This window comes from Lissotriton helveticus, chromosome 8 (genome assembly GCF_964261635.1).
Source record: "Lissotriton helveticus chromosome 8, aLisHel1.1, whole genome shotgun sequence".
NCBI classification, from domain to species: domain Eukaryota; kingdom Metazoa; phylum Chordata; class Amphibia; order Caudata; family Salamandridae; genus Lissotriton; species Lissotriton helveticus.
In genome coordinates, this window is record NC_136069.1 from 186322856 (window position 1) to 186338885 (window position 16030).

The 16030-nt window shown below is 53.4% G+C and overlaps 1 protein-coding gene across 5 annotated transcripts in view; it reads right to left on the reverse strand.

Moving 5' to 3' along the window:
- TTC3 (tetratricopeptide repeat domain 3) overlaps positions 1-16030 on the reverse strand; it is a 1911479-nt gene that overhangs the window by 1599316 nt on the left and 296133 nt on the right. For all 5 annotated transcript variants that reach the window (XM_078656864.1, XM_078656865.1, XM_078656863.1 and 2 more), the window contains one exon: positions 3543-3605. In XM_078656864.1, the coding sequence (XP_078512990.1) occupies positions 3543-3605 (63 nt within the window). The remainder of the gene's footprint in view (positions 1-3542; positions 3606-16030) is intronic.

Here is a 16030-nt window from a genome sequence, read left to right on the forward strand (position 1 = left end):
GCTATACCCCTATTGAGGTACAGAACAGATAAATAGTGAGGTGTGGAACCTGGTAACACCCTAATAGTGAGTGTCCAGCATCCACTGGCCGTCCATTCAGGTGATACCCGCATATTTGTATAGTCCAATACCAACAGTAGTGCCCAGTAGATCGCTAATTCCAGGCAACAAAAGCTAGATCAGACAATTAAATGTGGGACAAGACTTCTTCAATAAGTGGATGATCAAAGTTTCCCATTGCTACAAGGGGAAATCAATTAATTACAAGTGTCTCCCCAAAGTCTGCCAAGGGATATCATCATTTAATCCCACTTCATGGCTTCTTAAGCGGTAGACCCATCGTTGTTCTCGCTGCAATAGTATCCTTTGATCATCTATGTCATGTCTGCCAGGTTTGATTTTCTCAATCACAGTCCATCTAATGTCTTCTATACTGTGTCTTTTCTCAGAGAAATGGCACGTGAGTTTTGTATTCACTTTACCACATCTTATGGTACTTCGATGCTCCGTGATTCTGGTTCGTACTTTTCTGCTGGTCATCCCCACATAAATTTTTGGGCAGGGGCAAGTTAGCAGATAGATTACACCCTGGGAATTACAATTGGTGTGTGATCTCTGTTCCCAGGGAGTGCGGAGTCCTAGATCGATTGTAGTGGAATTTTTCGTCAAATGGCAGACACTGCATGCACCACAACGAGTATGACCTGTCACTTTAGGTAGGCCTGTTACTGTAGAGATCTCTCTTGTTGGTCTCAGGTCCCTCGGTCTGGTGTGTATCAGAAGGTCCCTCAAATTTTGGCTCCGTCTAAAGGAAAACAGGGGTGTATCAATTTTCATACCCCCGGTATTAAGGATCTTCCAATTTCGTAAGACAAATTTCTTAATCTGTTGTGATGCCGTATTGAATGTGGATACAAAAACAGGTTTCTTGGTCTGAGGTCTCATGTTCTTAGATAATAGTGTTTCTCGGTTCGCATTGTAAGCTCTCTTGCGTGCTTTTTTGATGACGCGGGTGGGATACCCCCTCTGTAGTAATTTCGAGGTAAGATGTTTTGCTTCCTCTGTGAAATCCTCTTTATCGGAGCAGTTCCGCCGAATGCGGAAGAATTGTCCCACTGGTAAATTCTCCCGTAAGGAGCGTGGGTGGAAACTTTCAAAGGCCAATAGGGCATTCTTGTCCGTTGGTTTGTGGAAGACCTTCGTTTTAAGGGTGCCACCACTAGGTTCAATCACAAGGTCCAGAAAAGGTAGGTCAGTCTTGGTGATAGTTGAAGTAAAGCGGAGGAACGGGTTCTGAGCATTGAGCCACATCAGAAACAGATCTACAGATGTTCTCTCGCCCCTCCATATCACCAAGACATCATCAATATAACGTCTCCACAGCTTCAGATTGTTAATCCAAGGACCACTAGTATTCAGCACTGTGAGTTCCTCGAATGCCCCAACGTAGAGACCGGCTAGGCTCGGGGCAAAGACACTCCCCATGGAGGTACCATGGGTTTGGAGGTAAAGCATTCCTTCAAATTCGAAATAGTTTTTGGTGAGGGCTATTTCGGCCAGATGTAAAACGAAAGCCCGTGGGGTTTGGAAAGGCCAGTCTTAGAGACCACACAGCAACAGGACGAGACCATTCACCTCAATTGTAGAGCCTTAAAGAGGCAGACAGGGGTCTGTGCCAAAACTGCAGTAGGGTCTCAGTTCTTGGGTTCAGCAGTTATTCTTTGTCCTTTTCTTCTTTGGGTCCATCAAATCCGAAGTTCCATCTAAATACTCATTTTAGAGGTGATCAAGGGAGTACCAGGTAGTAGCCAATGGGCAACCTACCTAAAGTGACTACACCTTTCTGTGGTAAGTGGAAATAACTGATCCTAACAGGCTAAATCTCTCCAACACAAGATGGAGGATTTGAAAAAGTGAGGTCCACATCAGCTGCCCTACCTTAGCGGTGGTGCTGGCTAGGTGTGGGCCCATCCTTCATCTCAGTGGATGAAGTTGTAATTGAATGACTTCAGAATACATGTAAGCATTACTAGTTAATTTGCATGCCATTCTGTTTTAGAGCGTTTCGACAAGAAAACTGTTCTTGTACTACACAGCATGCAATTTAACAAGACAACCCTTTAAATTACTGCATGATCTGCAGCAGTATCATCTGGTGGGGATGGATTACCAGTGTATGGATCTAGATCTGGATGGTGTTGTGGATCTACCACAATCTTCCCTTGGACATTCTCCCTCTTGTGTCCTAAAGGGTTAGTCATAGGGTCCTGTGAATCCAGGACTTCCAGGGTCTGAATTAGTATAATGAATTTTTATGTGGGAAATATTCCAGTTGACTCTGAAACACAGATTTCATGATCGTAATGACATCCTCCAAATCAGTCCGCAGAGCTTTAACATTGTCAGGGGTACAAAGAGTATGCATCATGAAAAGCCAAATTATTCAGCATAGTTATCTAAATTATGTGTCACAAATTGGCAATTAAGTATACATATAATATTAGGACCCATGAGGGATTTGAGTATTCTTTTGTGTTTAGACCTAGCCCATTCAGAGGGCAAGCAGGAACTAATGGGCCCATTCGTGGTCACGACAGGTCTAGGAACCGAAACCAGACCGGGCAAGTAACTCACCTGGGGGGAGAGGGGGATTAAGTTGTTTGCCAGGGCTGGTTTTGGTTTGCCAGAAGCAGCACTACTCCCACTAAAAGCAACCCCAGCGGGCTCCAAAATCTACCCCCAACCTTCCGGCCCACAGAGAAAACACCCGGTGCCCTCTAAAGCCAGTCCGGCCCTGATCATGGTGGTTCAGGACTTTCACTCCTGACGTCTCAGGGCCCAGCCTCCAAAAAAAATGTGAGAACTCGAGACAAGTACCCCTTCACCACTTGATTCTAGGCGATAGAGAGGGTCAAGCAGTCTATGTCTTCTCAAGGAGGAGGTAAGGGTGCAGGGTGGACACAGGTTGACAATTCAAAAAACATCCAGCAACTCCAACAAATGATTGTCCAGTCAAATACTTGCTTTTATGTAAAGGATAGTATTTATATAATAACAAAAAGTATTCTACATCACACCACAAATAATACAGAGACTCTTTCCTGTCTAAGGCCCATGATAATTCCCCGTTCACATGAGGAGATAGCCAAGCTTGGCTCAGATTATGATTTCAAGTCTCAGAAGTTCCAGTAAGGCTTTGAGAAAGTCAGTGTACCCACGCTATAGCATGATACTCCGAACAATTTCTCCCACAGGCCCAGTAACCCAGAATTCAGTCTTATTAGCTCTCTGGAGTGGCTATGTGAAGGCCCCGGGCATTTATCAGCAGTACAGCGATACAGGAATCTGGATCCTGCGGTCAATGGGCAAGTGTACACAAGTACCTTACTTGTAAAGAATTCATCATACCGGTGTTAATTATATACCGTACTATGCCATTCTGTAATTTATAGTACTCATGCAAGAACGTGTTACATTCCAAATCATTGCAAAACAGTTGCCCCCACGACAATTATTTATACCCTTTCTGGTAGTATACTTACGTGTATTCAGCAATGCGCAGATAGCAAAGGGCTCGGTTGCCATATAGAATGTGGTTCTGAGGGCTTTGAAAATAAAAAATAATAGTTTAAGTACATTTTCACTTAGATTGAGGCATGTTAACACTGATCAACAGTTCTTTTTTTCCTACTACCTTTCTAACATTGAAATTTCCAATTCATAACAAAGGAAAATGCTACTTACCCAGTATGCATCTGTTCTTGGCATGTAGAGCTGTAGAGTCACGTGCTACACCATCTGGTGTATGTCCCGAATGTTTGCACTTTGTTTTGTTAGAAGAAGTCTTTCCAGTCACGAGGTAGGTGACTCCTCCTTTCGGTGATAGAGTACATGGGCATCAACTCCATTGTTAGATTGTTTTCCCGCAGAGGGTGAGAATGGAGTAAGTAAGAATAGAATAGAGATGTCCATGTGTAGTTATCTAAGTAAGATAGTACTGGAACAAATATAGGTAACCGGGTAGGTGGGTGGGCGCATGTGACTCTACAGCTCTACATGCCAAGAACAGATGCATATTTGTTAAGTAGCATTTTCCGTTCGAGGCACGTGAGCTGTAGATCACATGCTATGCACAGACTATACGGTAATAATCTCCCAAACTGGGGGCTAACCTGTATCTGTTGCAGTAGTTTGAAATAGTGTACATAAAACTACCTGGCCCACTCTAGCTTGTTGTCTTGCTAAAACACATCTACACAATGGTGTTTTGTGAATGTGTGTGGTGTATACCATGTTGCAGCTTTACAGATATCTATGGGAATATGTCCTAAGAAAGCCATAGAAGCCCCAGTTTGCGAGTAGAATGCTCTCTAGGGGGAATTGGTGTAGTTCTTTTAGCTTTTGCATAACATATCAGAATACATTTGATTATCCAACATGCAATACCAGATTAAGAAATGGGATAGCCTTTGTGTGGTGGAGCAAGTCACAAAGAGTTGTTTAGTGTTACGAAAGGATTTTGAACTTTCTATGTAATACATCAATGCTCTTTTCACATCTAAAGCACGCGTTACTTACCTTCGGTAACGATATATCTGTGAGGAACAGTAGTTAGTATTAGATTCCTTACCTTAGAATACCCCCAGGCGTCAGACTGGATCTGGAAACTTTTGCATAGCAGTACCCTTGAGCGTCGGTAGGCGTCGTCTGCGGCTCCGCGTCCGTCGTCGGCGTCGGGATGACGTCGCCGGAGTACTTAGACGCGACCCTCACGTGCTGACGTCAGTTCTTATACACAGCTTTTTCTGCGCCAGAAAACGCAGAGCCATGATAAAAACCAACACTGGCACCATAAAAACTAGGGCCCTGAAAGGGGATGATCTTAACCCTAGTTATCGGTTCGCAGAACGGGGAGGATGGGTGGGGAGGTAAGGAGTCGAATACTAACTACTGTTTCTTACAGATATATCGTTACCGAAGGTAAGTAACTTGTGCATCTGAAAGAAACAGGTTAGTATTAGATTCCTTACCTTAGAATAGATACCCCAGCAATACCAACCCCGGTGGTGGGTCTGCGAACCAATAATCACACCAAAAGTCCTGGAGGACAGAACGGCCAACTAAGCCATCCCTCCGGACTTGACTGTCCAGGCATTAGTGTCTTGCAAACGTGTGCAGCGAGGCCCACATAGCTGCCTGACAGATGTCCTGCAAGGGGAGACTCTGGCCCAGAGCAGTAGTTGCCGCCGTGGCCCGTGTGGAATGGGCACGAAGCGCCACAGGAGGCTCCTTTCGAGCCAAAGAGTAACAAGCCTTGATGCACAAGACGACCCATCGAGAAATGGTTCGTTTGTGCACCTCCCGTCCCTTCTTAGCGCCCATGTAACCAACGAAGAGTTGGTCATCCACCCGGAACTGGCGTGTGCGATCCAAATAGAATGAGAGCGCACGGTGGGGCCTCTATTCCTCTTTCGAGGGATGCAGAGGTGGAAAGGAGGTGGGCAAAGTGATGGACTGCCCGATGTGGAAGGCTGGGACTACCTTGAGCAGGAAAGAAAGTTGCGTCCGCAACACAACTTTGTCCGGATGGACTGAAAGGAAAGGAGGCTTAGAGGAAAGGGCCTGAGCTCACTCACTCTCCTGGCAGAGGTGATGGCAACCAGGAAAGCGGTCTTCAGAGTAAGGAGACAAAGAGGACAGTTATGAAGTGGCTCCAAGGGAGCGCACATCACAAAAGTGAGAACAAGGTTCAAGTCCCACTGAGGCATAACGAAAGGGACTGGCTTCCGGTCAGACAGAGAATCAAATTCAAGGCTCTCTGTCTGACATTTAAGATTCTGAAGCTTTCTTCTCCCCCCGCCTTGGTGGGCCTCATCTCTTCTTACGTCCCCACGCGGTCCCTCAGATCTGAATCACTCCATTTGGTGAGTAAGCCTAGGTTCAGGCTGAGCAGGATGGGAGGACGTTCCTTCCGTGTTCTGGCGGCTGATCTGTGGAATTCTCTTCCTGTGCACATTCGTGCCCTTAATAGTCTGACTCTTTTTAGACGGGCCATTAAAACCCATTTGTTTTCCCCTGCTATCTGATCTTCCCTTTTTTCAGCCCTGATCTGTTGTGTTGTGTACATGATCTGGCGCCAGGACGCCCCTTTGCTGGGGCAGCTGTTGCGCCTAATAAATGTTATTAACATAACATAACATAACATATGTGTGATGCCCTTCAAAAACCTATTTACAATTGGGGACTTGAACAAAGAGGGCTGATCAGGTAGCCTTAAGAAGGCGGAAATGGCCAAGAGGTAGCCCTTCAGAGTGCCCAGAGCAGAGCCCTGCTGGGCAAGAGAAAGAATAAAGAGGAGAACCTCTGAAAAAGGGGCAGAAAGGGGATACACAGCCTTTGCTGTGCACCATGCCACAAACTTGTTCCACCTGCAGGCGTATATTGATTTTGTGGAGGGACGCCTTGCTGCCAGAATGACATTTCAGACTTCAGGAGGCAAGTAAAATGGCCTCAACTGCCGCCGCTCAATCTCCACGCATGTAAGTGGAGACTGGACAGGTTCGGGTGAAGGACCGCCCCCTGCTTCTGCGACAGAAGGTCCTCCTGAAGAGGCAGACGAATCGGGGGATCGACATACATGCTGAGTAGCTCGGGATACCAGAACCTCCGTGCCCAGTCCGGAGCCACAAGGATGACTTGGGCCCGGTCGCGCCTGATCTTCTTCAGCACTCTGGGAAGAAGAGGTATAGGCGGAAAGGCGTACAATAGACCGCAACTCCACTCGCGACTCCGAGCGAGTGCCGCCTTGGAAATTCCAACGCGCAGAACTGATGACATTGCGCGTTCTCTTCTGTGGCGAACAGATCGAACCAAGGCTCTTCCCCACTGCTGAAAGAGGCCTTGCGCCACGTCCGAGTTCAGACGCCATTCGTGATCCATCATGCACCGACGGCTGAGTTCGTCCGCCCTGGCGTTCAGGGAACCTGCCAGGTGTTGAACCACCAGGGTCACGCCCTGATGTTCCAGCCACTGCCAGAGGCGCAGAGCCTCCTAGCATAAGGTCAACGACCCCACCCCGCCCTGTTTGTTGCAGTACCACATGGCGCTGGTGTTGTCCGTGAACACCTGCACTACACTCCCTCGGACAGAGAGGAGGAATGCCTTCAGTGCAAGTCGGATCGCCCGCAGCTCCAGAAGTTTGATATGGAGCTGGGACTCCGCCGGAGACCAGAGGCCTCTGATCTCCGCCTCTCCCATGTGGCTTCCCCAGCCCTGGAGGGACTCGTCGGTCACAACTACTTGCTCCGGTTGGGGTAGGGAGAGGGTTCTGCCGCTGACACAATCGCGGTCCGTGAGCCACCACTGCAACTGTCTTGCAGTGGCCTCCGAGATCAAGACATGGTCGGACAGGTTGCCCTGATGCTGGGCCCACTGAAACTTCAGGTCCCACTGCAGAGCCCGCATCCACCACTTGGCGTGATGCAGCAGAAGGATGCAGGAGGCCATCAGCCCCAGAACCAGCAGCGTCAACCTGACCGAGACTCGGGATAAATGCTGAAAGATAAGAATCAGAGCCTGAATATCCCGAACCCACTGTTCGGGAGGATAAACCCGAAACTGCGCAAAGTCTAGAACCACTCCGATGAAGAGGAGCTTCTGAGAGGGACACCGGTGCGACTTCGGCACATTGATGGAGAACCCCAGCAGGTGCAGGAGGTCGGCTGTAGTCTGGAGGTGGCTGACGACTGTCTGGGGCGAGTCCGCCTTCAACAACCAGTCGTCGCGGTAGGGGAAGACTGAAACCGATGAGCTGCGACCACCGCCATCACTTTCGTGAACACCCGTGGGGCGCTGGTAAGGCCGAAGGGGAGCACGGTAAACTGAAAATGCTTGTGGCCTACCGTGAACCACAGGTAGCGCCGGTGGGCCGGCAGGACGGGGATGTGGAAATAAGCGTCCTGCAAGTCCAACGCTACCATCCAGTCTCCTGGGTCCAGGGCAGCTAAGACCTGAGCCAGTGTCAGCATCTTGAACCTCTCCTTCCGGAGGAAGCCGTTGACGTTCCAGAGGTCCAAGATAGGGCGTAGGCCCCCTTTGCCCTTCATGGGAACCAGAAAGTAGTGGGAGTAACAACCACACCCTACTTCTGGCCCAGGAACGCGCTCGATGGCCCCCTTGGCCAAGAGGGCCGAAACTTCCTCTCGCAGAAGATTCAAGTGATCCCCCGACACGCGGTGGTACTGCGGCGGCATGGCTGGAGGGGTCGCCTCGGAGGGGAGGGAGTAGCCCCTTCGGACGATTTGCAGCACACACCTGTCCGATGTGATGTCGCGCCAGTGGAGGAGGTGATGGCGAACCCTGCCCCCCACTGGCATCTTGTGGACCCGAAGCTCCGTCTAGGAGGGCTTTGAGGCGGATGCTGCGGGGGTGGATGTGGACTGGCCGCGCCGTTGTCCCCGGGCACCGTCACGGCAGTTACCACATCCGCCACCGCGCTGGATGTTAGTCTGCGGCCCGTGGCTGGCAGGACGTGTGGGGGCGCCCCTTCCTTGACCACGAAAGGGGCGAAAGGCAGCAGATTGCTGGCGCGGGGCCGAGTGCCCAAGGACTTGGCCATAGTCCTGGAGTCCTTAAAGTGCTCAAGCGCACGGTCTGCCTTTTCGCCAAAGAGGCGACGGCCATCAAACGGCATGCCCATAAGGGTGTTTTGGACATCAGCCGAAAAGTTGGCGGACCTCAGCCAGGCGTGGCGACGAATCGCCACCGTCGTTGCCATCACTCTACCCAGCGAGTCCATGTTATCCAGCCCACATCTGATGGAGTACCGTGCCGCATCTCGACCCTACGCAAGGGCTTGGGCGAGTTTAGTCCGGGCCTCCTCCGGACATAGTGGCAGCACATCTGCGACCGTGTCCCACAGAGAGTGGGTATAACGGCCCAAGAGGCACGTGGTGTTAACTGACCGCAACCCCAAACTCAGGGAGTAGAACATCTTTTTGCCATATTGCTCGTACCTCTTGGATTCCCGATTGGGGGGGAGCAGTCGGGAATGCGGTCTGGGAGTTAGAGGCCTGTATGACCAGGCTCTCGGGGGTGGGTGGACAGGAAGCAAGGGTCGCCCGGAGCCGTGCGGTGGCATTTGGCCACGTTCCTATCTACAGGGGGACCTGTAGCGGGCCTGGACCAGGTGCCCAGAAGAACGTCAGACAAGGCCTCATTAAACAGCAACAGAGGCTCCAAAGAGCTTGCTTGCAGTTTAAGGACCTCAGTGAGGAGGTTAGTCCTCACGGCCGCGACGGGGAGCTCAAGGGAGAAGGCCTTGGCCGCCCGCGTCAACACCACACTATAGGCTGCCCCCTCCTCCGTAGCCACGCTGAAGGGGAGACAAAACCAGTGTCTGGCGAGGTGTCCAGACCACTGGCATCCCTTAGCTCACCTGCCCAGTCCTGATAAGGTTGGCACTCAGGTGCCAGAGGGTCCTCAGACCCCTCCCAATCCGCCTCGCCACCCATCTCCTGGTATTCAGGGTCAAAAGATGGGGCCGGATCATAGAAGTAAAAATCTCCCATCGGCATCGAATGCGGCGTCGGGCGACGCCGTTCCGGCCCGGATCCGGCGAAGTCCTGTGGCGTCGGGACCAAAGTCGCCGGGGCCGAAGCACCTGACGGCGCCAGGGCCGAAGCACCCGGCCCGCTTGGGCTCCCAGTCGGGGCCGCGGGGCTTTCGGACCCCCCGACAGAGGGGTATTCTAAGGTAAGGAATCTAATACTAACTTGTTTCTTTTAGATGTGTGAAGAGCACGTTCTGCCACATAATCTGATTGAGGAAAAAACACAGGCAACTCAACAGACTGGTTGATGTGGAAGGCAGAAACTACTTTAGGTAAGAATTTAGGATTAGTACAAAGAACCACTTTATTTAGGAGTATTTGTAAAAATGGTTCTTCTATGGTTAATGTCTGAAGCTCACTTACTCTCCTACGTGAAGTGATAGCAATGAGGAAATCTAGTTTCCAAGTGAAAAACTGTAGTTCACATATGTAAAGGCTCGAATGGTGGACCCATTAGCCTGGTAAGGACAATATTAAGATTCCACACTGGGGCCGGCGGAAGTCTTGGAGGAATAACTCATTTGAGTCCTTTACATTTTTTTTTTGTAAATCTTTTTTTATTAGTTTTATAGGTGTAAAACATATGAAGCACATCTTTATAACTAAAGTACATTTACCCGTCTACACGGGTGGCAATAAAGCAACATGTCAGTCCATCAAGAGCGCTGTGCCAGTTCATGCTAAGATTTCGTGGACAGGATGTAAGCGCCCAGGTGCTCTTTCCCTCTGAAAAACAGGAGTAGGGGCAGGCATGTGCAATCATCCCAACCCCAGAGGATAACCATGTGCAATAAACAAGAACAGTAACAACAAACTGCGACACTATCACCAAATTACATTGCCATTTGCACCAGTTCTTGGTCCGCCCAGTCGAAGGTCCCCCCCCCCACTCCCACTAATGTAGCTCACGCAGTGCTATAGCTGATGACGCCCCTCCACTGTATCGCCCGATGCGCCAAGGTGTGCCTCCGATGCAATCGCCGCTGTGCCCCTTCCCCTTCCCTCTGCGATGTTTGTTTAGCTCCCCACCACCCCCTCTAGTGCAGCCTCTGCCGCCTCCTGTAGCGCGCTCAGCATGTGCTTCCACCTCTCCGCCATAGGCTCCTTACGGAGTACCAGAGTTTCCTCCCTCAGAATGGCGGTCCACTCCGCTCGCGCCCAGGACGAGAACGACAGAACCCACGCCCTAACGGTGGGCGAGTCCCTCTCCTTCCATTTCCTAGTAAGGAGACGCACCGCCGTCACCATCCCCAAATCGAGGAACCAAGACGACGCTTTGTCCTTAGGCGGCTGTTTGAAATGATGCAGAAGGTACTCAGGCCAGTTACAGGGGATGACGCGACCAGTGCCTCGTGCAAGCAGTGTGTGAATGTCTTTCCAATAGGCGCCAAAGCCCGGACAGTGCCATAAGGTGTGGAGGAGATCCTCATTCACTTCTCCACATCTGGGGCAGGCCGCGTCCGTTCTGTGAAAGTACTTGTTGATTAGGGCCGGGGTCAGATAGGCCCTGTGCACTATATATACCTGAATTTGGCGGAACCTCACATTCCTGGGGATTCGTACCGGCCCTTTTAGGACCTTTTCCCACTCCTTGTCCGCCAAGTCCGGTCCCATGTCTCCCTCCCACTTCGCCCGTAGTGAAGTTAAGTCCAGCTCCGTGTGCGTTCGCAGGGACGCAGCAAACCACTTGAGCAAGTGCCTGCCCCTGCCCATCACGTGTAAATACTGCACTGTCAGGTGCTGCGTAGGTTCGACCGTCACATCACCCCACTTAGCCGCCATATGCGCTATTAGGGACTTCTGCATGAGGAAACCTCCTGGGGGGGGGGGGGGGGGGGGGGGGGGGAGCCTTTTCTAGGTCGAGCACCAGGCATCCCGCCCTGGGCCAGATCGCCGTTGCCTCCGCTGCTGCCAGGAAGAACCTCCTGAGGTTCAGAGACGTGGATCTCGCTGGCACAAACCCGTTCTGGTCCGGGTGCACAAGATGCGGGACCACTGGCGCCAGCCGCTCCGCTCGGAGCTTGGCGAATATCTTATAATCAACATTCAGCATAGCCAGCGGGCAGTAGGAGCCTAAGGACATGGGGTCTCTGTCAGGCTTGGGCAGGGACACTAAAAACGCCTCTCTCAGATAGGGTGGGAGCCGGCCAGCGTCTATCGATGCCCTATACATCCAGAGGAGCTCAGGCGCTAGAATGTCCCTGTTCGCTTTGTAGTATTCGGCCGGCAGACCATCTGGTCCCGGCGTCTTCCCAGATGCTTGTGCTGGAATGGCATCCCCCACCTCGTCCAATGTCAGTGGAGTACCAAGTTCCCTATTGTGGCTTTCCGTGACAGTAGGCAGAGCGACCGACTCGAGAAACTCCGTCAGTCGGTGCGGGCGGCCAGCGCCCCGAGACCTGTAAAGCTCCCGATAGTGATCTGTCAGTGCCCTGTGGATTTCACGCTGCGTGTACACCACCGTCCCATCATGGGATCTTATGGCTCCGATCGGGGTCATGCGCTCTGTCCCCTGGATTAACCAGGCGAGCAAGCGACCGGCCCTATCTGCCTTTGAGTGTGTCCTGGCCGTGTGCGCCGCATAATTGTGACACCGTAGTCGCTCTAGGAGAACTACGTGCTCGCTTTGAAGGTCCCGCAGCTTGCGTGCACGTTCACCCGTGTCCTCCCCCTCATGAAGCAGCAGCTCAGTCTCTATGCGGGTTAGTGAGTTGGACACCTGCACACGGATATTCCATGTGGCACCTATACAGTGCCCGTGGATGGTCACCTTGTGAGCATCCCATTCCGCCCCGGAGTCGTTCGCCGTGCCCTCGTTTTCCCGCAAAGTAGGAGAGTATGGCCGTGCCTAGAGACAATCGGAATTCAGCATCTTCTAATGCTGCAGGCTGCAGCCGCCATGTGGGCCCCGGAGGCCTATCCGCCTCCCAACTGAGATGGAAGCAGAGTGGAGTATGGTCTGAGTGCGTAATGCCCAGGTACTCCGTTCTGGACAGCAACGGGAGCAAAGACTGGGAGCCCACTATACGGTCCAGGCGGACATGGAGGTCATGCACAGCTGAGTAATAAGAGTATATTTTATCCGCAGGGTGTTGTGCGCGCCAAAGATCGTGTACGCCCCAGTGCAGTAACCAGTCCCTAAAGGATTGCGCTGTGGAGGCCGTGGTCGCTGCGCGTAGGGGCGGGTAAAAGCGGTCCAGGCTCGTGTCTAGGACCATGTTGAAATCGCCGCCCAGCAACAGGGGAGCCCCGCATGCCGCTGGAGGATGGGGTTGAGGGACGTCAGGAAGGCGGCCTGGTCTGTGTTGGGAGCATAAATGAAACCCAGCAGCATCTCCTGCCCATTAAGCCTCCCCCTAACAAATGAGTACCTCCCTTCAGCGTCCGTATGAACCTCTAAACAAACAAATGGTACACCAGCTCTCACCCATATCAGGGCGCCTCGCGCCTGCGATGAGTACGTTGTGCCGCATATCTGCCCTCTCCGCCTGCGCAGCCTCTCGAGTTCTACTTGGGACATATGCGTTTCCTGGAGGAGCGCAATCCCCACCCTGTAACGCTGCATGTAGGCGAAGATGGAGTACCTGCGCGACGGGGTTTGCATGCCGCGGATGTTCCATGTCATGATAGTGGTGGACGCCATGGCGCGTGTCGTGATGTAGTCGCCCGGGGAGCTGAGGGGGTCACCCCTCCGGGTCGGGGGCCTGACTGGTGCAAGGTGCTCGCTGAGTGTCGCTTCTGTGATGCGTAAACTAACATTAACATTGTAACTCGACGGGCGATTTCCCAACGGGGCAAGCGTCCAAACTTAGTGAGGCAATACCTCCTCAAGGTAACATGTCCACAAGTAGTGTGTGTGTGGAGAAGCGCGTAGTCAGTGGTGTTTCGCCGTGCCCCCCTCCCCAAGGCCCGTAAGGTTACGGAGCTGGGCTCAAAGTCTCCAATCAGTGTCGCTCGTCTAACTGGTGTGGGTAAGCCATACGTGCAGTTCGCGAGCAAAGCGCCCCCCGCTGTACCTCTACGCCGGACGCAGGTGTGTATCTGCAATGCGTTACGCGCCGGGCACTGGCACCCATGACAGCAATTGAGCGGGTGATCAATGAAAGGATACAACATGCAATGTGTGAAGTACAGCCAGTGTATCTAGTTGCCCCAAGTCCGGCTCTGGTCACGCTATGAAGTCCTCTGTCTGAGGTGTGACCACAGGCATAACAGCGTCGTCCGACATCTCAGTGGTCGGCGATGATGACCCACTGGTCTGCTCCTCGCTCTGCTGACTATGGCATAGGTCATTGCCGACAGTCCCCGCACCCAGTGTCGCCACTGCCTCCAGCGCCTCCTGTCTTTCCTGTCGCATTTTCTCTGGGCTCGGGGCGACCTGTCCCAGGCTTGCATTCCGCTGTGTTCCCCTCTTGCTCCTTCGCCTCCTGGAACGCTGCTCCCGCCAACCGCCCCCCTCGGGGCCCGCCAGTCGCTGTCCCGACCATTGTCCCGTTTCCTCCAGCCAGTTCCAGACATCGGACGGGTCGTCGAAGAAGCGCGTGCCCTCCTTGGTAACTACTCTCAGACGTTACGGGAAGAGTAAGGAGTAGGGCAACTTCAGGGCTCGCAATTGTTTCTTCACTGCCAGGTACGAGCCACGCCTCCTCTGTACAGTCGCCGTGTAGTCCGGGAAGAACAAGATCTGACTGTTGCCCACTTGGATGTCCCCCAGCTTCCGGGTTTCTCGCAGCACCGCATCCCGGTCTCTGTAGTTGAGGAACGGGCGAGGTCGAGCCCCAGGTTTTAGGGCTTGCGCGGGCACCCTGTGAGCCCGTTCCACCACGAAGTGCGGCGACAGCGCTCCAGGCGGTAAAAGTGTCCGCAGCCAGCCCTCCATGTACTGTTCAGGGTTCTTCCCTTCTTCCCCTTCCGGCAGGCCCAGCACTCGGACATTGCTGCGCCGGGAGCGCCCCTCCGCATCCTCCGCGCGATCTTCTAGTGCGTGGACCCTATCAGTCAGGTCCTGTAGAGCAGAGGCAAGGCTGTGCACCACCGGCTGGAGTTCCTGGACCATGTGGCGCTGCGCGGCGACCGTGTCCGACAGCTTGCGGTGGTCCGCGTGTAACAACGTGAAGTCGGAGGTGACTTTGTCCAGGCGCGCCTCCAGGGAAGTCTTGGTTTGTGCCAGAGCAGTCCCGATACGTTCCACTGCCGCCAAGACTGTGTCCATTTTGGCTGCCAGAGTAGTTGCGTGCTCCATCTCTGTCCGACGCTGATCCTGTGGCGGGTCAGGGCCACTCGGACCTTGTAACTTTGACTGCGGTTTGTCTCTCAGCCTACCCGTTGCGAGCTGCTGTGCCGTGGGCATCGGCACCCCCGCCGGTGAAGTAGCAGTGGCGGCAGCGGGACTCTCTACTTGTCAGGTTCTCTGCACTCGCCAGAAGGGTCAATGCTGTGTGGCCAACAGCGACCAACGGGTCCAGGAGTCCAGTGTCGGGGACAGCGCACCCTTCGTGACTGTTTCCAGGGTCTTACACGAGTCTCCCCTCGCCAAGGCCAGTTGGGGCAGTCAGCAGCAGCCTCTCGTCCAGTCTCAGGCCAGTCCGTTTATGTGGTGTGATTGTAAGAGGAGTCAGCCCAGGTCTTGAGGTTTAGCTGCGGCAGTCCTCTAGCACCACTGCCCAAATGTTGTTTTAGGTGGGGTCCGCGGACCAAATAGGCGGGCTCCAGACTTTCAGTACCCTAGGGCGCAGACAGCGAAGCTCTGCCCGATGCACCCTCGGCCCGATCACATAGGAGGAGGGCCCCCTCAGGTGTTAGCGTCCAGTGCCCCCTCCGCCGCCAGCCGAGTCGGCTCGCAGCACGGCCCCGCAGCTAGCGACAGTTTCAGTGGCTGGCGCGATCAGTGCAGGCCAGGGGGCCAGGGCCTCCCAACAAGCGCGGGGTTAAAATGGCGCCCTCTTCCGTCTCTCTGCGCCTGACGTCTCCCGACATATCGTCCGGTGCTCCCGCTGTCATCGGATCAGCCTGCTCGTAGCGCCACGGTCCCCCGGCAGCACACTAGCCGATGGCCATCGTAGACAGCATTGGCCTCGCAGTGGCAGTGTATCTCGGCCAGAGCGCAGTTCCGTTGCCCGCCACTGGGCTCACAGATCCTCAGCCTCTGCCCCCAGCTTCGCCCCGAGTCTCTAGGGCACACCAGTCCCGGGTTAGGCACACTGCAGCCAGCTTCCTCGATTGCTCACCGCCGCTGTCCGCAGGCAGTGTTCGTCTGCAGCCAGGGTCTCCCCTTCACTTCTCCCAGGGTCCTCCCGTGTGCACGCGTCTAGGGGCTCTCTCCAAGCCGCAGCGCCACAAGTCGGCCGCTGCGGGGCCTCGCCAGACTGTCCCGCGCTCGACAGCTCCAGGCGCCGTCCGCCACCCGGTGGTCCACTCCGG